The sequence below is a fragment of the Pleurodeles waltl genome, chromosome 11, assembly GCF_031143425.1.
Source record: "Pleurodeles waltl isolate 20211129_DDA chromosome 11, aPleWal1.hap1.20221129, whole genome shotgun sequence".
NCBI classification, from domain to species: domain Eukaryota; kingdom Metazoa; phylum Chordata; class Amphibia; order Caudata; family Salamandridae; genus Pleurodeles; species Pleurodeles waltl.
This window is the reverse complement of record NC_090450.1, coordinates 615,445,884-615,467,643: the sequence shown is the minus strand read 5'-3', so window position 1 is coordinate 615,467,643 and position 21,760 is coordinate 615,445,884. Positions and strand designations below refer to the sequence as shown.

Genomic DNA, 21,760 nt, shown 5'->3' with positions numbered 1-21,760 from the left:
AGAGAGTGAACTGTTAGTTCATCGGGATATGGTGTTTTTTAATGAAGTGTTTCTTCTGCAATCTCTACCTTATGGAATACCTAAATTAGGCAGTTTTGTTTATCAAACAAAAATTTATGACAAATGAGGTTATGGTTGTTGGGTCTAAAAGAATAAAAGAAGATGTGCCTGTGAGTGGTCGCCCTCTAGCATACGTTGCGCTGCACCATTACCAATTGTAGAAGAATGAACAGTGGATGCATTGTTAGAAAGGCACTGAAACATGGCAGTGGGGTTTGTGGCTATACTTGGAGCATGCTTTCATTACTTAATGTTGCTATAAGGGTTGCAACCACTTTTTATGCAACACACAACAAACATGATCTAGCGCCACAAGCTGTGTAGAGCAATAATGCCTGAGTGACAGAACTTTTCCTGTCAGTAGACTCCATGCATGCGTTTTATACTTTCAAGCATCTATTTCCTTATTATTTTATCACTTTACCATAATGTAGTTTTACTCTTTCTTGTGACGTATGTTGATGCCATCATCAGTGTAATTGATGAGTCACATAAAACAAGCTTAAGATCAGTTGTAGTGGTGGTAACGTCAGAACAATGGCATCAGCACACAAACTGAAGGATGTCCATGCACACACTTCGGATTTCAACTCCTCATTTAGAAGTGGCGGAACCACTTCTTTACCAATGGCTTAGATTCTGCAGACCTTACTATTGGAAACTCCTTCATAGTAGGCCAGTGGCAGCTGCCATGACTTTAGAGTGGTGGGGCGGGCAAAGTACGAGATGGGCTAATGTAATAATAAAAAAGGCACTTATCTTCTTCACTTGCCAAAACGTCCTCTTCGCTCCGGTGCCTTCTCTCCTCGAAGGTTCAGACCCAGGAAACTGCACTACGCAATCCTGGTGCTGCTCTCATACGTCTTAAGACAGCTGGGTTAGAGAAGTTCAAAGTGCGCATGTCATGCTGGCCATCAAAAGACGAGTGGCCAAAGGGACATGCACACTTTAAACATAGTGCACAGCTCCCCGCTGCCACACTGCAGCAATTACCCCGCCTGATCCCAGGATCGGTTGCTAAAAAAAAAAAATTTAATAAATAAACGTTATTACCATTTTATTTTTCAGCTCCTCTGGGTTTTTTTCCAGCGGGGCGACCCTCCTCCGATCTCATGGAGGAGCCTCTTCTAGGACCACCATATACGTGGTATCAGAAGGATGGAGCAAGCTATGCTGCTTTTATCCACATGACAGTCTCTGATAGTTACAAATTAGCAATGGCCCTGGCCCCCTGAGAGAAAACTTCCAGTGAGTCAGCGATACTGATTTGTTGTTTTTCAAAAATGAAGCACATCACTGTGCCTTTTTACGAAAATGCTGTGAAAGCGAAAAATTCTGCTGCTGCAAAACTCGATTTGGCCGGCAGGCTCCGGCTTCAGCGTCTGAGTCTCTGCCTCTGACCTCCCTAAAGTTTGGCAGCCAGTCCACCAAACAATATATGTCTTCCGAAGACTGGAAACCTGCATTTCTTCTTAAATCTATTACACAAAATAGTTTGCTGAGTTTTCTAATCCATATTTGAATAATTACTTTCATTTCATACTGTGAAGAAGAGAAAGGTGTCTAACAAGTTACAAAAACGACACATTTTGTGTCTTCTACATATATTGTAAAGGTCCTGTCTTAATTTGAAGAATGTTTCAATCTTCCCTGAAAGGGACATTTTTGTAGCGCATAACTCACTATACAGGTCATCGTGAACTGCTGGTGCGTGCAGTTCATGCACTGAAAGGTATTTCTTTAGGATCACAATTACTCCTTTCAGTGGATGGAGATAACCCCTCTCTGGCACGTAGGCAGGATAATTAGGTCAGCGGTTCAAGTCCAGACCAAGCCCACTTTGATTTATAGGCATGGCCACCTGGCTCTGTGTAGGGTGTGTGGTCTCCAACCGCCTTCCATTAGCTGCCATCGCCAGCAACCAATTTTTGTTGCTATTATTTTTAGAGGAAAACAGTACACTGTCGGCCGACAGTCTCGAAACCCTTTTGTATTTGTGACACAACCATAAAAATTCGAAAAGACGCTAATAGGTTTATTTCGCTCGCTCCACGGCAAAAAGAGACCCAGTTGTAACATGCACTACATGAACGCAAATAGCCTGTCATGAACATTTTCGGGGCGTAAATCTATTTCCAGTGTCGTGGAACAGGGGTTGCCCTAACAGTTTGTTCAAATCGACATCCATATTTGTTTTAGGGGATTGTAACTTTCCCCACTACCCATTGCCACCCTGCCACAGATCAGAGATTCACTACTCTCAAGGGAAGGAGTTAATCCCCTTTTAGGGTGGGAATGGGGACGTAATGTTCTCCTAATGCGGCGGCGGTGTAGGGGTAGATTTTTTTTGCATGGTAGAAAATTATTTTCTGGTGAAAACTGACCTTGATTTTCCTCTTCTGTGGATCTGATGAGGCAATTACACAAAAGAGATGCTTGTGAATACCATCTCTTGCAGAACTTCCCGACGTATCTTGTCGGTTAGCAATCCAAGCCACGTTCAATCGCCAGAAAAAGCCAATAATTCAAAAGTATTGTTTTTGATTATGAGTCTGGTGGACCGGTGACCCTGGTTGGGATGTCCCTCTGTCTAATCACAAATGACCCGCTGTTTCTGTACCCGGTTTTTCATGATTTTACAGGTAGTGAAATCACTCGAGGGTTTGACTGCAACAACCGCCAAGTTTTGTCCCCAGACCCTGCCAAGCATTTTCTTTGGCAAACGATTATTCCCTTCCCTCTCGTACTCTTCCAATCATCCGCCCCTAAGCCCCCACCCCGCAGGAAACTCCTGCTGCCACTTACCGCCTGCTCGGGGCAAATGATAAATGGAAGAGTTAAACCTCTCGGATTAGGCAGTTCTACGTGGTAATTTAAAATCGGCAGTTATTCCCCATTCTGAATAGTCTAACTTGAATAGGTGGGAGACCTTGTGGAGATACTGGTGCCACTGGGAATCTCGGCGTGGAATTCAGCCTAACCAGTCGTCCAATCATTCCTGCCCACGCCATGCAACAGAAAGGACAGATAGTTTTGTGGAACACTTATTACTTGGCTCGCAAAGATTATTAGAGCTGCACCATTAGTGTTATGTTAAACGTCAGATTAAAAGTATTTTGTGAAGTCATGGTTACGACTAAATACCTTCTTTGAGCTGGCTTTGCCAGTGTGTTGGGACTCCAATATATGCTTGAAAACCTGTGTTTTAAGACATTTACGAAATTATGTCAGGATTTATAAGACGCAAAGAGCTCCAACGATTGGAGAATTGAATGAGAACCCTCTGTCTGCCTATCTTGCAGACTGGCTAAGGAGAGAACTGAAACAATAACTTGGGGTCCGAAAATGGGGCGAACAAATGAAGGGCCTGTAAATTAGGTGGAACCACTAGCATTACGCAGCGGCGGAAGACCAAAGTATTCATCAGGATTGACTAAATTATGCTGTAATATGCAAATTATGCTGCTTAATAAAGCGGCACATCTTGTGGTGCAGTTCCTTCATTTTTTAAACATTTTATCCATGATAACTGTGCCTTGGAAAGTTTTCATCTCATTAGCAGTCGCGGCTCACGTGACGGTGAAGAGACGGGGCGGCGCGCAGGGGGAGGGGGGAAATCCAATTAAAAATAGAAAATAAAAAAAACTTACCTGGGGCCGCCGCCGCAAGAACCGCACTGCTCCTCATCTCTTCCTGCAGGCACAGGTTCCCAGCAGGATTAGCTGGGAGCGCCCAGCCAGGGCGCTCCCAGGCAGACTGGGAGCCTGTGCAGTCTCTCTAGAGCCCAGCAACCGTGTTGCTGGGCTGGAGAGAGCCCTGTGCACATGTGTGTTTGACCAGCCCGAGATGGCTGGCAAAACATACATGCACTCTGAGGGGGAGTGCTAGCAACCCCCATCATTGCTCGTCACCCCCGTGGCCCCACCCCTTTCCCCCCAAAACGATAATAAACAAAGTTTATTATCGTTTCTGTGGAATAGTTTGGCAGCTCTCCCTGCTGGAGAAGCCTCCCCTGCTCATTAGTAACTGTTTAACAACCAAATGCAGCAATAAGCAGTCAACTTTCAAACTGAAACTGAAAAGTCAGCTTTTGCGTAGACACCCTGGAAATGTCATGTTTTTAGTGACATTTGATTCGTTTGAGCTAAAAAGTTTTCCTAAAATCTACAGATTATACAGTAGTTTTTGAATTATATAGAAAATGCAGAAAAGCCATATTTATGCGGCTAAAATTTCACAGGATCACATAATTCCAATGTCTCTGGTGATAGAAGACCCAAGAACAATGCCTGTGGATTAGAAACTGGCCCTGGTGATTAACAGGTCTTACTCTGTACTGGTGATGTTGGTAGCTCTTAGGAGAAATATTTCTCATCACCTGGAAAAACTTTGAAGGGCATATTTACAAGCCCCATGCGCTGCCGGTGTGTCACTTGTTTTGATGCTCTGGCAGCGCAAAGTGCAGATCCTTATCTATGAGGCCATGCAAAGCCAGTTTGCTTGACTTTTCATGGCCTCATAGATATGGAGTAGGGCAAGGCAGCGTAAGTGGCGTTCCATGGGTGTTTCAGTGGGTTTTCCCACACAACACCCATGGGTATTGACTCATTTTTGATTTACACAGATGTGTAAACTCGGGAATGTGGCAAAACTATGCACATTCTGCAGCACACATAGAAAGGGGAAAAAGGCCTCTGGGGAGTCACTTCCTGCACAAAAACAATCCTGCATGCAACGCAGGGTGCCTGTGTTGGTGCTAGGCAGTCAAAAGGTCTCCAGTACAGGGGGAAAGGGGACAAATGAACCGTATTTTGTAACTATGGTGCATTTTTGCCCTTTTCCTTTGGCAAAGGACAGCACAGAAAGGTTACTTGCTGTGCTTCCCTGTGCTATTTTCATGTAAATATTCCCCTGAGTTCTAATCAAGGTACAACCAGTGCACACGCTGTACACCTGCTCCATAGCCCTGTTTCCTTCCCTGCAACCATCTTGTCTGAGTGCCAGGACTTTGCTTAGCAGTCTCCTTGCATCAGCTGTTGCATGCCAGGTTTCAACAGGCTCAGGCATACCATATGCATGTTGTGCTGATGCATGCTTTCCCTCCTTCTAGGATAAGTAGCCAACACATAATTTTCACTTTCACAAGGATGTATATTTATGTGTGTAATGGCCAAATACACATGTGCAAGCATACACAAACGATTTCATGCTTGTACTGTAGTTACTAATTGTCTATTGAGGGCTGAGTACTAATACAGCTACTGAGAAATTATTTCAGGAAATAAACCAACGTTTACAAGATAATGCCACACCAGGGATCTTGGATTATTGTGATATAAATGCTATTAATATTCGGTTCCTGCATTTTAACATACAATTATGGTGCATGCATAAATGTGGAACCTCCCTTCATTGTCCTTAAGTCTTGCATTGTTTGGGTGGGGATATTTTTTCTATACAGTAAACATTAACATAGTTTAATGTGCTTTCATCATTATTTTATTATACTTTTATATACCTAGTGGACAGAATGGCATTTATGTATTTATCTGTTTTGCAAATCACTGGCTTGTGATATCTGTCACTTCACAGATGTGAGGATTTGGGGTGTACTGTATGATATGGCTGGTAGCCCTACCGTGCAGGTACACTCACAACTACTGTCTTGGGTCCCCTCAGGTACATTTACTTAATCTTAAGCTTAACCTGGGTAGATGTGGCTGCAAACAGTAAGATTTAGGAAAGGAACAATGAGTAAAGCATTTAATAACACCAAACAACAGAATAAGAAAGTCACACGGCACAAAAGAAACAAGACACCAGGTTAGAAAACCTGATCATCAAAATCCACCAGAGGGTTCCAGAGATATAGAATTTAAAAGAATAAATAACTTTAGCATGAACAGCACACAAGCAATGGTCAACAAAAACATCAGAAACTTTTGAAAAGTTTGGAAAAGTTAGTTCAGCAACTCTGGCCCTAGTTGGGTGACCAAATCCAACAGGCTGAGGTTTAGGGGTGCAGAGAGGATACTTTGGATATTTACCTTGCCACCAGAGCGCTTTTCAGAACAAGATCCAAACTTTATTGGATGACCGCCATGAGCAATAATGGTGTGGTCCTGATGCTGAGGGATGCAGGCTCAAACATGCTCCTGCTGCTGTGCAGTCCACATGAGTGAAGTCCGATCGAGTCCTCGGTCCACAGGTCAGTGCACTCAGTCCATGGATTTCATGGATCCATGAAGTCCACTTTGAAGGGTTCCAAGGGCCAACAATGCAGACCTTGGACTTTTGCAACTCAGCAGTCACAGTGCAAATATTTGGTGGAGTCCTTCTCAGGTGATGAATTCAGTCACAACCAACACTCACAAGTCCAGACACTTTTTGCTATCTCTGAATCATCCTTGGGGTTGCCCATGGTCTGGTAGTGGCAAGACTTCTGCAGTGACTATCAGAGATGTGCCTTTGGCTTCTTCGACTTTAACAAGTCCCAGTGCTGTACTGGGGAGCCAGCCAACTGACCCTTGGTGTCTCTGCTTTGGGCTGGGGCCAGGGATCAGTGTTTACTCAAGCTAGGCATGCAGAACAGGGTCTAAACTCCACTAGCTCAAAGTGCAGCAGGTGCAGTCACTCCAGTGTCACAGCCTCTCTTTGTGCGCGTCCAACAGAGTCAGAGTGGTCTTCTTCTCTTTCAAAGTCCAGTAAGTATTGAAAGTCAACTTGCCAGGGGTTCCATATTTATCCCAAGAAAGTGCCCTGAGTGGACCACTTGGTCACTAGCCAATGGGCTACTGGGTCCCCTCCTACCTATCGATGAAGTTCCCGTTATGTGTGGCATCTGGCCATCCCAGAACTCCACATTCTTGCCACTTGAAGATGGCACAACCCTTCCTTGGTGGTGAGGAGCAAGGTAGCATGCCCTACAGATATGGTTACCTGGGGAAAACACCCCCAAGGTAAAAATGGTTTGCAGTGAGTTTTCCCTCTCTGGCCTTGTCTCCACACTGTCTATAGGGATACAAGACATTCTGCTCAGGGGTGTTGGGCCAGGCGGCCTATCAGAAGCGGCTTCCCCTTTGAAGCACACCTCAAGGCTAATCTCCCCAAAGTGGCCAAACATTAATAGTGACATTAATGTTGACTTGAGCATCAGATCGAATTTAATGTCACAATTAATTTGATACCTCACATGACCCAGTTTGGTAGTCCCAGTCAAAGGTTTACCGAGTGGGGATGTCACCCGTTAACCATGTGATAGCCAGTGGGGATACCAACATTACGCACAGCAAAATGACAATTTGGAAGTGTTGCTGTCGAAACATATCAAAATATATATATCTCACTTAACAAAATTCAGCTCCCTGCCATAGTGCTCTATAGGCCTTTCTTAGGGGAAACATATATAATGTTAAGGTACATAGTGGCTTTGCCATTGATCTAAATAGCAAAGTTGAACTGACAGTGAAAACACCAAACTTCCAGTATGTAGTGGCAGACTGGGAGCCATTTTGTGCCCTATCACACGATGGGTGTTACAAATATTGCTGCAGCCCTAAATGGGGACACTGCCTAAAATGCCCTGGGTACCGTATACTAGAGATTTATAAGGAAGTCAGGCCTTGCCAATTGGGTGTATCCAATAGGACAAATACTTTGCATGGGGTCAGAACACTTGCACACAGGTCTGGTTAACAGGCCTCAGTGCACTCTCAGAGTGGAAAAAGTCAGTAGCATCAGACCAAAAGTATGGGGGTGAACATGCAAAAAGAGGCATTTCGTTACAGCAGCACTTTATGAAAGTAAAATATTGATTTTCTATCCTCATCTTTAGGAGCCTTGATCAAATTAGTATTTGTTATGGGCATCCAACATTTCAGGCTTAGATGTTCAGTGTCAAGATTGTGCACAGAGGGTTGTTTTTGGGGGTAAACAAGGCTGGACAAGAAACTAAAATCAGCCATGGCAAAAATATTCAAACCAGCAATGCAGGAGTCCATGACTGACAATATGAGATGCAGTCAAATAAGTCAGTACAACAGAAGGTCATTTGTTATATATATTTTTGAACCAATTTTTATTTAGTTTTATCAAGTTGGTACAGTACAGCATAGTACAACACTGTGAAACCATCTTGGGTTCTTTACAAGCATTGCAATATTTTCGGTTTAGCAGGAGTAATTGGCCCCTAATATGTATACATGAACAAATAGTAACTGTAGGTCATTACAGTAGAAGTCTTATACATTGAATAAATGTTTCCCGATTACTGCCTTTACCTCTTCTAGTGGTCTCTCAATTTATATGGTACACATGGTATTTTTCAGTGAGGACGGAAGCGGTGCAACAGTATTTTCCAGTCTTTTAGTGGAGTAAGGGCTTGGCCAGGTGGGGAAGGCAGGGAAGGCAAAGCAATAGGTTAGGGGAACGTGGTGATTCACTGTGTTCAACTAGAAGGACGGGCTAGCCAGGGAGGCCTTCTTTGAACATTTGCATTATGGCATCCCAGGATGCTGCCGTGGGGTACCTGCCTAGGCCTTGGACGTTTTCTAACCTAAGCACCACTTGTTCTGCTTTGCCCCATTTAAGTGTTGCAGCGCACCAATGTTTCAAACCTGGCAGTGTGTCTGCTTTCCATTGCATTGCAGTGGACCTTTGGGCTATGAGCAGTGCCAAATATGTAACACAACAAAGCTGGCAGTACCAACAACAGAGAAGGGGTTCCTTTAGTGCAAGAGTCAGAAGAAGAGGACAATCTGCGAGAGGCGAGACAACCCAGACTAATAAGTGACTGCATTACATCGAAAACAAAAATCACAAATCCATCAGTGCTAGGAGATAACAGACTCTCATTATCTTCACAATACACCAGTTGGTGGAAGATTAAAAAAAATTCTCCAGGAGAGGAGGAAAATAACAACTCCTCAAGGAGGTCAATGATCTGTTACACCAAGAGGCAATAGAGCAGGTCCCAACTCAATAAATGAACAAGGAAAATTACTCAACATACGTCCTGATTTCAAAGGTGGATGGATCCCGGCACCCAATGTTAGATCTCAGGTTCATCAACAAGATTATAAAAACTCTAAAGTTCAAAATGACAACTTTACAGGAAGTGATCCCTCAATTACAAAAAAATAGATTTTCTAGCAACAATAGACTTGAAAGACACTTACTTACATATTCCAATGAATGCAAAGCACAAGAAATACCTATGATTTATTGTAAGCAGGAAATATTATCAATTCAGGGCACTAGCATTCAGGATATAATCAGGTCCAAGAGGTGTTTACAAAATGCCTGGCTGTAGTGGCAGCACACCTCAGAAGAATGGGTGTTCATGTTTATCCATATCTCGACAGTTGGTTAGTGAGAGCACACTTGTACCAAAAATGCAAACAAGATAATCTAATACTGATGAATACATTGTACTCTCTCGGTTTCTCATTAAACATACAGAAGTTATCTCCAGAACTGGAGCAGAAGAAGGTTTTCTTGGGAGCAAGACGGAATTCGATTCATGGGAAAGTGTTCCCCAGCAAAAAGAGGACACAGTCTCTCCTAGAGGCAGTTCGCTGTTACCGTAAGGAGCAAGCTCTGACAGCGTGGACTGTGGAGAGACTCTTGGGAAAGATGGCTTCATGCATTCTTCTGATCGCATATGTGAGACTTCATATGAGACCAATTCAGGAGTGACTCCAAAATCAGTGGTCGCAAACAACAGGGAGTTGGGAGGATCTAGTGGTTGTTACGCAGAAGGTGCAGGAGGAAATAGCATAGTTCAACAGGAAAAACATTACACAGGAAAGACCTTTTCAGCAACCAACTCCTTCAGTAACAATAACCACGAACGCCACACATTTGGGATGGGGAGCTCATATGGGCCCTTTGAAAATACAAGGAATCTGGAGGAATCAAGATGCAGTACAACACGTCAATCTCTTGGAGTAAAAGACTACTTTTCTAGTTTGGAAAGCTTTCCAGAAGCACTTTCAGGGAAAGAAAATATTAATTCAGACAGACAACACAACAGCAATATTTTACATCAACAAACTTTCCTGCCTTTCAAGGTTAGCCGAGCAGCTCCGGAGTTGGGCAATCAAGAAAAACATGGAAATTCAGACAATACATCTTCCAGGAAAAGAAAATTGTGAGGCAGACAGACTGAGCAGACAGGCCTGCTGCTCCCACGAATTGAAACTCAATCAGAAAGTGGTTCAGGAAGATTTTTAAAATGTGGGGCACACCGATAAAAGATCTGTTTGCAACTCCTTGGAACGCAAAATGCCAAAACCTTGCCTCCAGAGAGCCACACCCTCAGTCTCAAGGGAATGCCCTTTCAATAAACTGATCAAGGATATTTGCTTATGCTTTTTCCCCAATTCCACTGTTTGTCATCAACAAATGCAAGATGAGTCACAGGACCTGGATTCTAATTGCGCCACAATGGGCAAGGCAGACTTGGTACTCGGAAATGGTACAGCTAGCCCAAGGAACTTTTATGACACTACCAAATCGACAAGATCTGCTGTCAATGGAAAATGGGAAGGTGCTACACCCAGAACCCTTATATTTCAAGCTGATGGCATGGTTCTGTAAGACTTAGCATTCAGTCACATGAAGTTACCAGAAAACGCAATGACAGTATTAAGGGAAGTGAGGAAACCTATAACTAGGAAATGCGAAATAGCAAAAAGGAAAAGATTTTCCCTTTGGTGTGTTAAAAATAAGTTGAATAAGAAAATCACAAAAGAAAAGACAGTGCTAAGATAGCTAACACACCTTTTACAAGACGGTTTAACATATGCATCATTGAAGATCCATTTGGCTGCTATTGTGGCCTTTACGTGAGAACAAATTGGAAAAAGTTTATTTACAGCACCAGTGGTTTAAAGATTCTTAGAGGGTGCAAAAAGAGTACTACCACCAAGAAAGTTACCAGCACCCACATGGAACCTAAATTTAGTTCTCACCCAACTTATGAAGAAACCCTTTGAGCGACTACACAAGGCTCATTACAGGTGCTGACTCTAAAAACAGCTATTATTCCCCTGCTCAGGGTGAGTTACAAGCACTCACAATTAAGGAACCCTATCTTCAAATCCACAAGGACAGAACTGTCATGAGGACAGATCCACAATTCTTACCAAAGATTTTGCAGTTTCACATTAATCAATCTATTCAAATTCAAAGTTTTTTTCCAGAATCCAAAGACACATGCTGAAAGAACATTACACACATTGGATGCAAGACGCTCCGTTATGTACTACGCTGAAAAGGCAAAACCTCTAAGAAAAACTCAGCAATTGTATGTATCTTTCTCAAGGGGCTACTGTGGAAAACTTGTTACAAAGAACACAATAGCAAGATGGATTGCACAATTAATTCAGCTATGACATGCCAATGTGGGAGATGCATTAACAAAGCACCAGGAGTGCACTTAATGAGGAAAAAGGGTGCAACTACTGTCCTTATGTTAAATACTCTATTACAAGAGATCTGCATGGCAGCAACCTGGTCATCAGTGCACACGTTTTCAAAACATTACTATGTTGACATTCAGATGAAAAAGGAGTCTCAAATAGGGCAAAAGGTGCCAAACATTTATTTACAAGTCAATGCCCATCTTCTGCCCATTCTCCATAGTAGTTAAATTGCTTTAAAATCAAAGCACAGCATGTGAATCCAGAAAAGATTCACACTGTAAAAATAAAGTTTCTTACCTGTAGGTGTAATTTTGCAGCTTGAAGAATTTCTGGATTCACGAGTGACCCACTCACCTCCACCAGGGAGATGGGAGAGAAGAAGGAAAAAAAAATCTGAAGATGGCGACCCAAGGTGTGAACATACAGAGGAAGTGTGACAACATCACAAAGAGACACCAAATGGAGGTTCCGTGGACACCCACCAAACAAACAAAGGTAGAAAAGGAAGACAGACAAATACAGTTTTGTTTTACAAGAGATATAGTGGAAATTGTGGACCCAAACACTAGATGGCGGACTTACGCACAGCATGAGAATCCAGAAAATTCTTCAAGCTGCAAAACTACACACACATGTAAGAAACTTTACGATCTAGACCATTTCTCAGGGAATGAGGGAGCCTCGTATGAGGCTAATGTGCCCAGGGGCGTTACTTGGTCAGTAAGATTGAGAGGTGGGGGGAGTGAGCTACAGACTTCACGACAATCGCGCTGGCATACCTTGTTAATATACATCATACAACAAGCTGGGTGCATGAGAGTGGCTTAAGTAGCAGTGGAAAGGGAGAGGAATGCAGATTATTAGGAGGCATAAGTAAGAGAAACAATATCTTGTACAATAATCAACTTTTTTTAGGGCATTCAAAACAGAGATGGGAGAGTCTGTGTGTGTGTTTTTGTCAGTGTGTGTATGCAAAAATCCTAGATCAAATTCCTTAGACACCTCAGTATGCCTGACTGAAAGCACCTGTACCCAACTATTCCCAAGCACCCCTCCCCCGAAGCTACACCACTGAATGTGCTTTTGCCAAATTATTTTCTTCAGTTTTTATTTTGAATCTCTTTTTCTTTGTCTCTCGAAAAACAGCCACCCACTAAATATTTGTGACAGAAATGCATTCTATGCGTTCATTTATGCAAGTAGGGGCTGCCGGCAGAAGTTGAGAACATGAATGTGTATTTAGTAAATGCCTTGCAATGCCACAACAATGACGCAAATATTTATTTTCCTGCAGATATTCAAAAGCAATATGAGTGTGCAAACTTTGGGGAGCAGGGCATCACTGTTGGCTGCTTTGATGTATACCGACATGATATTGACTGCCAATGGATAGACATAACAGATGTTAAACCAGGAGATTACTTCTTCCAGGTATGGACTAAAAGCTGTATTTTGAACATTCTTAAGTCTTCAAATGCCCTCAGTTTTGTTATGCATAAAGAAATGATGAAATGAATGTTAAACGAAGTAGTTACTTCTTTTAGATATATACCAAATGCTGATGACATGAATGTTCTACAGTATACTTCGATATATATCGGCATAATATTCTCTGCCAATGGGTAGATATGACCTGTGTTAAACAAAGAGATTACTTCTTCCAGATAAAGACCAACGTCTGTAGTGATAATGTTGTGAACTCTTCACATGCCCCCTGTTCATACTAAATAAAGAAATTAGGTCGACATGAAATGTTCTCTGCTGTGTTTTACTATATGTTAACCCTCACTCTTCAAAGTTAAGCCCCCAATGATGGACCAGTTAGTACGAAAACAATGTTCAGTGGCAATGATCTCTCGAAGATATGAGAAGAGTTCAATGCTTCCTCCACTCCCCCGCCCCCCCCCCTCCATATGGAAAGGTTAGGGATCAAATCAAATTGGAAAAACCTCTATACGTATTTCATAGAGGACACAGCAGACATTATCTTTGGCTATGCTTAGTCTAGTTTGGTTTTAATATGGTAGGGCTTGGACTCTATCAATATGCCTTCAGTGTAATAGAGACACCAAGGACAGCCTTACTAATTGTTCATGGAATAGAGTGCAGAAACTAAATTTGTTGCACTGTGTTATGCAAGATTGAGAAATTTAAGATTGGCCTACTGCTGACGGTCTTTCTGACCCCTTTGGTTCCAAGCTACTGTAGCTACATACTCTACGGCTTGGTCTTACTCACAAGACCATTTTATGGAAATATAAATTCTTGGGCTGAATGTGAATGTGAGGCATTGCAATGGGGCCACTCTAGTTCACTCTGCTAGAAGATTTCCTTTGAGGAGTGAAACCATCATCTGGGAAATAACAGTTGTAAGATTAACACCCAGATTTATGAATGCTTTGCGCTGGGTTTGTGTCACTCACAAAAGGTGACTCAAACCTGGCACAAAGTGTTGTGGTGGGCTTTACTATCCAACACAAACCAGGATTTGCATTGGAAAGTTCCCCAAAGAAAAGAAAAATTATGCTATGTGCTACTTTGTCGGGGGTTGCAAGGGTGCTCGAAGGTCATGCTTATGCAACCACCCATGTGTTTTGAATCAAATCCCTACCTACTAACAGTCTTATACTAGGATTTGGGCCAAAATCTTACTCAGCTTTGCATATGTGGTTCATTGTACAGCACAAAAACAAGGTGACAAAGGTTTTAAAGGATAGTGTAGATTTTCCTAGTAATTTATGACGGAAAGTCTTAATTTTATTAAAGACACGGAGGCGAGTATTATGCTTCTCTAATTTGCTTTATTTAAATAGCAGCAGTCAAGAAAACTACAACTCCCATGAGGCTTTAACAAAACCAAAGCCAATGGGAGAAGAACAGGAATAACCAATGCACCAATCCGCATCCATGGTGCTACGTAACCACTAAGCTTGACTGCGACCAGCCCTCTTTCTTGATGCGAGGGTTTAGTCGATGCGTGAAAACAAAGGAAAAATAGTCAAATTGATAGCAATTGCCAGAACCAAAGAACAAAGTTCCTGAAGTAAATGCAGGCAAAAGAAGAGACGAGGAGGAAGTCGAGATATGTTCTGAGAGTTTTCCAGAAATGAATCCTGAAGATTAAAAGGAACGGTGGAGTTCGGCATGAGCAGAGCTTGATCAGGTAGCTGGTTGCTTTGTTGTAGAAGATGCTGTAAGGGAGGGAAAAGACAAAAAATTAAGAAAGGTTGTCCCACTCGAGGCGGGATAATACTCGCCTCCGTGTCTTTAATAAAATTAAGACTTTCCGTCATAAATTACTAGGAAAATCTACATTTTATGTCAGGAACGGAGGCTCCTATTATGCTTTTTTAAAGCATATTAATCACTACAGAAGATGCAGTATGTACCGGTTTACAATAAAATGTTCTAAAAACATTATCGTTAGACCAATCGGCCGACCTCAGAATGTCCTCCAGGCTAGAACCAACCCAAAAGGCTTTGGAAGCCATAGCACCCCTAGGGGAATGAGCCCCAAAAACGGAGGTATCAATCCCTGCAAGAGACATAACCCAACGAACCCATCTGGCAAGGGTAGCTGAAGTAACAGGTTTGTGGGGTTTACGAAAGGAAATGAGCAATTGGGAAGAGGAGGACGTTCTGAGGTCAGCCGTGCGATCTTCATAACATTTAAGACATTGACCAACACATAACTTAGGTTGATTAGGAAAATATGGGTAGAAAACTGTGTGTAAATTAGACTTCGTACGTCTATGAACTGAAAATAATACCCCAGCTGGGGCAAATTGTCGAGAAGAAACATCTAACGCTCGAACATCAGATAAACGTTTGATAGAGACTAGGCAGAGTAACATGGTTAATTTGGCAGAAAGTGATTTTAAAGACAACTCATGATTATCTTGCCAAGATAAAAACAGATTCAGTACTACATTCACATCCCACAACTTTGAGTATTTGGGTAATGGATGAAATGAAAATTTTACTCCCTTTAACAGACGACAAAGGAGGGGATGTTCCCCAACGGGTTTGCCATTGACGTGAGTATGGTGCATGGAAATTGCTGATCGGTATAGATTAATCGTCCTGTATGATTTACCCAAACCGGCTTGTGCCGCTAAAAAGTTAATGACATAGTTTATATCTGCTGAAACTGGATCGAGGTCCCTTCCCACACACCAGCAAGACCAAAGCGACCAAGCAGAGCTATATGCCTTTCTGGTGCCCGGGGCCCAGGCCTTGTTGATGAGGTCCGCAGCTTCATTCGAAATCGGGACGGAAGGTCGGGAAGTCCCGAAACCTTCCATGCCGAGAGCTGAAGAGTATTGTTGATGACAAGGGGATGAGGATTTCCGTGAGGATCTCGAAGAAGAGAAGGGAAAGACGGGAGAAGAAGAGGGGAATCAATCGTTAACTCCAAAAGAGGTGGGAACCACACTTGTGACTGCCAAAAAGGAACTACCAGTACTGATGTGGCTTTCTGGCGTCTGATCTGGGCCAAGACCCTGGTGATCATCAAGAAAGGAGGAAACGCATAGTTGATTGCCTGGGACCAGTCCTGAAGAAAAGCGTTGGAGGCCAAAGCTACAGGGTCTGGGCGCCAACTGAAAAAGAGGGGTAACTGGGAGTTGAGACGGGAGGCGAAAAGGTCTATGGCAAAAGGGCCCCATTTGCGACAAATGGAACGAAAAACTGAAGGATGAAGTTTCCAATCGCTGTAATCTCTGAGGAAGCGAGAGTGCCAGTCCGCCGTCTGGTTGAGGGAACCTGGAAGATATTCCGCTGAAAGGGAAATCTCGTTGAGGAGACAATACTCCCAAAGACTTTTTGCGAGGTCTGCCAGAGGTTTTGACCTGGTGCCTCCGAGATGGTTTATGTATCGGACAGCCGAAACATTGTCCATGCGGAGGAGGATGGTACACTGCACCCTGTCTTTTGCCAGGCTTTTGATTGCAAAGGAGCCTGCAAGCATCTCTAAATAATTGATGTGCAATCTGGACTCCTCGAGTGACCATGTACCTCCAGTCGAGATTGAGCCACAGCGGGCGCCCCAACCCGTAAGGCTTGCATCGGATTCTAATACAAGATCGGGGGCTGATGGAAAAATAGCTTTGCCGTTCCAGGCATCTAAATGGTCTATCCACCATTGGAGTTCTAAACGAGACTCGTGATCGAGAGCTATCATTTCTGAATACGCAAGACCTCTTCGGAGATGACGGATTTTTAATCTCTGGAGAGCACGATAATGGAGGGGGCCCGGAAAAATGGCTTGGATAGAAGCCGACAGAAGGCCCACAATCCTGGCCAGCGTTCTGAGGGAAATCAATGACCTGCTGAGTGCTTTCCGAATTTCCGATTTTATGATATGTACTTTTTGTGAAGGGAGATGGAGAGTAGCCGACAAAGAGTCTATCTCGAACCCTAAGAAATCTATACGTTGAGCAGCGAGAACATTGGATTTTGCTTTGTTGAGAAGGCAACCGAGTTGGGCAAGAAGGGAACAAGTTACCTGTAACTGAGACAGGAGAGTAGTACGATTCTGATGTAGTATAAGAATATCGTCCAGATAAATTAGAAGCCTGATGCCCAATGACCTGAGATGAGCTGTGACCGGCTTCATTAACTTGGTGAAACACCAAGGAGCGGAAGAAAGACCGAATGGAAGGGAGGAAAAATGATACGTCTGGTCTAACCATTGAAACTGAAGATATTTGCTGTGATTTGGATGAATGGGAACAGAAAGGTACGCGTCCTGAAGGTCTAGACGTACCATGAAATCGCCAGGAAGAAGAATGTCCCTGAGATGGATAATGGTCTCCATCTTGAAGTGTCGATAAACGACAAACTGATTGAAATCCTTGAGATTTATAACCGGCCTGAACTTTTTGTTTTTCTTTTGCACCAAAAAGAGAGAGCTGAGGAAACCGGAGGAGTCTAGAGGGGCTTCTTGGATGGCTCGTTTTGAGAGCAACAAAGCTACTTCTTCTGAAATCAGGGAAGACATCTCCTTGGAAAAACGAGGAGGAGGGGGAAAGTACCTTTGGACGGGAGTGGCGTAGAACTCTATTTGGTAACCCATAATGGTATTGAGCACCCAAGGGTCTGAAGTCAGCGAGCGCCACTTTTGGATGAAATGACGAAGTCGTCCCCCTATTGGAGTAAGGCCAAAAACAGGGCTTACCTTGATTGTTGTGGGATCGGAAACCACGTTGCCCCCGACCTCTGTAGCCTCTGCCACGCTGAGGATAGAACTGGGGTTTGTAGGCTTGAGCTGGATAGGTGGCCTGAGAGGAGTAGTAGGAGCCTCTGTTTCCTTGAAAGGAACGGCCGGTAGAGCGGCTCCTGCCTGTACCGGCCATGGCAAAAACACAATGATTGAATACCTTTTTGATATTTTGTTGAGCTTTGTCAATCGAGGAGAAGGTGGAAACGAATTTTCCTAAGTCTTTAACGAAAGTATTACCAAAAAGATGACCATCAGCTTTAACACCGGGGTCCATGTTGGCCAGATTTGACAACTTGGGGTCCAATTTTAGGAGCAAACCTTTCTTTCTCTCGTGAATGATGGAGGCATTAGCGTTACCAAGGAGGCAAAAGGCTCTCTGTGTCCATAAGGATAGCTCAGCCGGATCAATGTCCGCTTCATCCGTTCTTGCTGATTCAGCGAGATCTAGAATACGAGCCAAGGGACCCACAACATCTAGCAGTTTGTCCTGGCAACTTGACCAGGCCTTATCTACCCCTTTACGGGGATCCTTTCCGAATTTAGAGAAAAAAGTAAGTATAGAATCGTCAATAGTAGGAGTAGCCGTAATCTGGGAAAAAAGTGATGGTCTGGGGCATTCAGATCTCAGTTTAGACCGTGTCTGCTTATCGAGAGGAACTCTCAGTCTGGACGCAATATATTGACCCACATGAGAAGACGGAGACCACTCAGTGGAGTTAGGGTGGTGTAAAAGTGATGGGTCGAACATGGGGTTGCCATCCGCGTCCAAAATAGTTTTGGCAAAAAATGGGTCTGAAACATTTAGTTTAGGCTTTTTGGCAGGGGAAGCCTGAGACTGAGAACCCCATATGTCAGAGGCGTCATCTGCCTCATCCGCCTCACCGACGTCGTCATCCGTATCAGAAATGTGGGAAACAACAATTTGTTGTGGCGCTGAAACAGAATGCTTAGCTTTAGCTTTGCATTTGCCAAAAACATTAACATTAACATTCCCCTCCTGAAAAGGAGGCCTGGGAGGAAACTCGTCCTCATCCATGGGTGAAGAAGCTTCACCAGTCAAAACAGCGCTAGCGGATGGTTTTTGGTTAGACAAATCCTTATAATTTCTTTTTCTGCTATCCCCCGCAGAATGGGCCAGAAAGGATTTGTGGACCATGTTTTGAACAGTGGTCTCAAATTTTTTTTGGACATTTTTTGCATTGAAGCTGAAACAGCTTTTCCCACAGCCTCATTAATGAGGGTGCCAAAATCTTCAATATTAAATGAAGACGAATCCTTAGACTCCATTATACCAGAAATGACCCTTGAAATACAATTGTAGCAGGTATGAAGAAAAAAGAAAAATAGCCCTTGAAGAAAGGGTTAATAGCAACCAGGAAGGAATGAGAGGCTGAAGCAACCGAAGAAACACGCCCCTTAAGGCGTGTGCAGGTCAGACACAAAACGCTGTGAAGCCGAGGTGAAGGAAAAAGACTCCAGGACTCCGAGCGGCGTGAGGAAAGAAAAATTCGGCACCCCGCGGTAAGGAGCGTTCGCATTAGAACGTTCGCATGCCGGAGGCTAAATGCCAGAAGACGCGCGTGAGCACCGGTCACAAAGCCGGAGGTGCTGAAGTGAAAGAACGCTGCGAGGAGTGTCAGCGTATGCAGGAAAACCGGCGAAACGCCGAGGAAAGCGCGCGCTCGTATTTTTACAAATAAATACAGTATAACAAGCATAAACACTGGGAAAACGTTGGAGAGAATAAAAGCACCACTTATCTTGACTGCGAGCAGCAAGAAAGAGGGCTGGTCGGAGTCAAGCTTAGTGGTTACGTAGCACCGTGGATGCTGATTGGTGCATTGGTTATTCCTGTTCTTCTCCCATTGGCTTTGGTTTTGTTAAAGCCTCATGGGAGTTGTAGTTTTCTTGACTGCTGCTATTTAAATAAAGCAAGTTAGAGAAGCATAATAGGAGCCTCCGTTCTTGACATAAAGTTTTTGTACTGGAAGGCTCACCTTTCAGCACAAAACCTATCCCTTAGGGAACACACATGCCCTTGTGCTATAGTGTAAAGGTGTTTGTGTTGGCCCGTGGCGGCCAAACCTGCAGCATATTTTTCCTCTTTCCCTTTAATGCAGAGCAGCACAGCAACTTTGGCTTGTACCAAATATTAGTAAATCTGGGCCCAAATCTCCTGATAGGTACTACTTAATATAGAGAAACTCGACCTCCCAGGTAATGGCCACCAAAAAGGGAAATTTGTAGTCAACAACTGCATTTTTGTGGCACTGTAGTTTATCCTCCTCACCAACCAAAAATAGATAGATCTGAAAAACTGGGGAGTGATGAGCTATACAAGCGTGTTTAGTGACTAAGGGCTGAATTTAAGAAAAGTGATGCTGCATTCAATGCAGCACCACTTTTCTTTCACCCCTTAGCGCCCCCCTACCACCACCATGCATGCGCTGTATTTAATGTACGGCGCACCATGGTGCAGGCTGGGGGCAATAGCATCAACATTGTTGATGCTATTGAGGTACCGTGCAGGATTAGCGCCAACATTTTGGCCCTAATCCTGTAGAGTACATAGGGGCCCATTGAAAACAATAGTATGCTCTCTTTTAATGCCTGCTCTGTGCAGGTGTTAAAAATAGCAGCTAAAAATGGCACAGTGGAATCTCTTAGATTCCACTGTGCCATTTCTGAAGTCCCCCTAACGGGGGAGCGCCCCCCCTTGCATACATTATGCCTGGCACAGGCATAATGTGGCGCAAGGGGTAACAAAGTGGTGCAATGCGTGCATTGCACCACTTTGTAAATATGGCGTGCCGAATCTGGCCTCGATGGGCCACATTAGCATCATAAAACATGATGGTAATGTGGCTCAAGGAGGCGCTAGGCCCTCTTAAATCTGGGCCTAAATGTGTATAACCAACTAAAAAAAATCTATCTTGCTTTCAGGTGAATGTGGTACCTTCCTGCTGGACTAAGTCTTAGATTATGGTAACTTTGATTAAAAAAAAAGAGGACAAAAAAGAAGAAAGGGCAATATTTGTAGGGTCTTTCTTGGTTACAGATTCTGTTCCTGTGTGAAACATTTCTTTATCAATGTTATCTGCTTCGAATATGTGTGTGGGGAAAAAATGTTATGAGCAGCTTTGAGTTGGGACATGTAGGACTGCAGCTTAATTTTGTACATGGCACGATCTGTCAGGGAGTAACTGAGATACTCAGTGCCCTCACTGGCTTTGGTTTGAGATTTTAAAGATTTCGAATGAAACCTAGAGTGCTGGCTCAGCACAGGGTGAGATTGTATTAGACTTTAAAGGAACAAGTTAATTGATTATGCTATGCTTCCATTTAGTTAACAATGTATAGCTGACTGACACCAGTCATGTTTAGTGATGTGTTTCATGAAGATTGTAGACATTTAGCTACAGAGAGAGAGAGACTCTAAATGCAATAAAAAAAATGGACCGACCCTATAATCGGATTGAAGTTGTGAGATATGTAGGTCCACTGATTCACCCTGAGAGTGTTAGGGGTCTTTATCCCAGGACAGTAGATTCATGTAATTAAGATGGTCCATTCAATACTGAGGGCAAATTTACAAACCCTTTGCACCACCAGAGCATCACTTTTTTTTGACGCTCTGACGTTGCAGAGTGCAGACTCATGTCTACGAGACCACGCAAAGCCACTTTGCATGGGTTTCATGGCCTTGTAGATCTGTTGTAAGGCAACTCAGCATAAGTTGGTGCGTTGCCCTACTCTGCATCAAGGGGGCGTTCCATTGGCGTTGCGGTGGGTCTTCCCACGCACCACCCCTGGGTTTTGACTAATTCCTAAATTTACAAGGCTCTGTAAACCTGGAAATGTGTCAAAACCATACTCCTCCCAAGGGGAGGTTTAACAAGGAGAAATGTTTTCATTTCTCCTCATTTTGTTCCTCTTTCCTGCATTCCGTAGCACACATAGAAAGAGGAAAACACCTAAATGGATTGTTTTTATGCAGGATGGCACCTTTTCCTGCACAAAAGCAATCCTGCCGACAATGCAGACACCCTTG

The 21,760-nt window shown here is 43.5% G+C and overlaps 1 protein-coding gene across 1 annotated transcript in view; it reads left to right on the top strand.

The window, feature by feature from the left end:
- The window catches only part of LOXL2 (lysyl oxidase like 2), a 408,112-nt gene that overhangs the window by 360,014 nt on the left and 26,338 nt on the right, over nucleotides 1-21,760 (top strand). Inside the window, exon 12 of the mRNA XM_069214120.1 lies at nucleotides 12,781-12,917. Within this exon, the coding sequence (XP_069070221.1) occupies nucleotides 12,781-12,917 (137 nt within the window). The remainder of the gene's footprint in view (nucleotides 1-12,780; nucleotides 12,918-21,760) is intronic.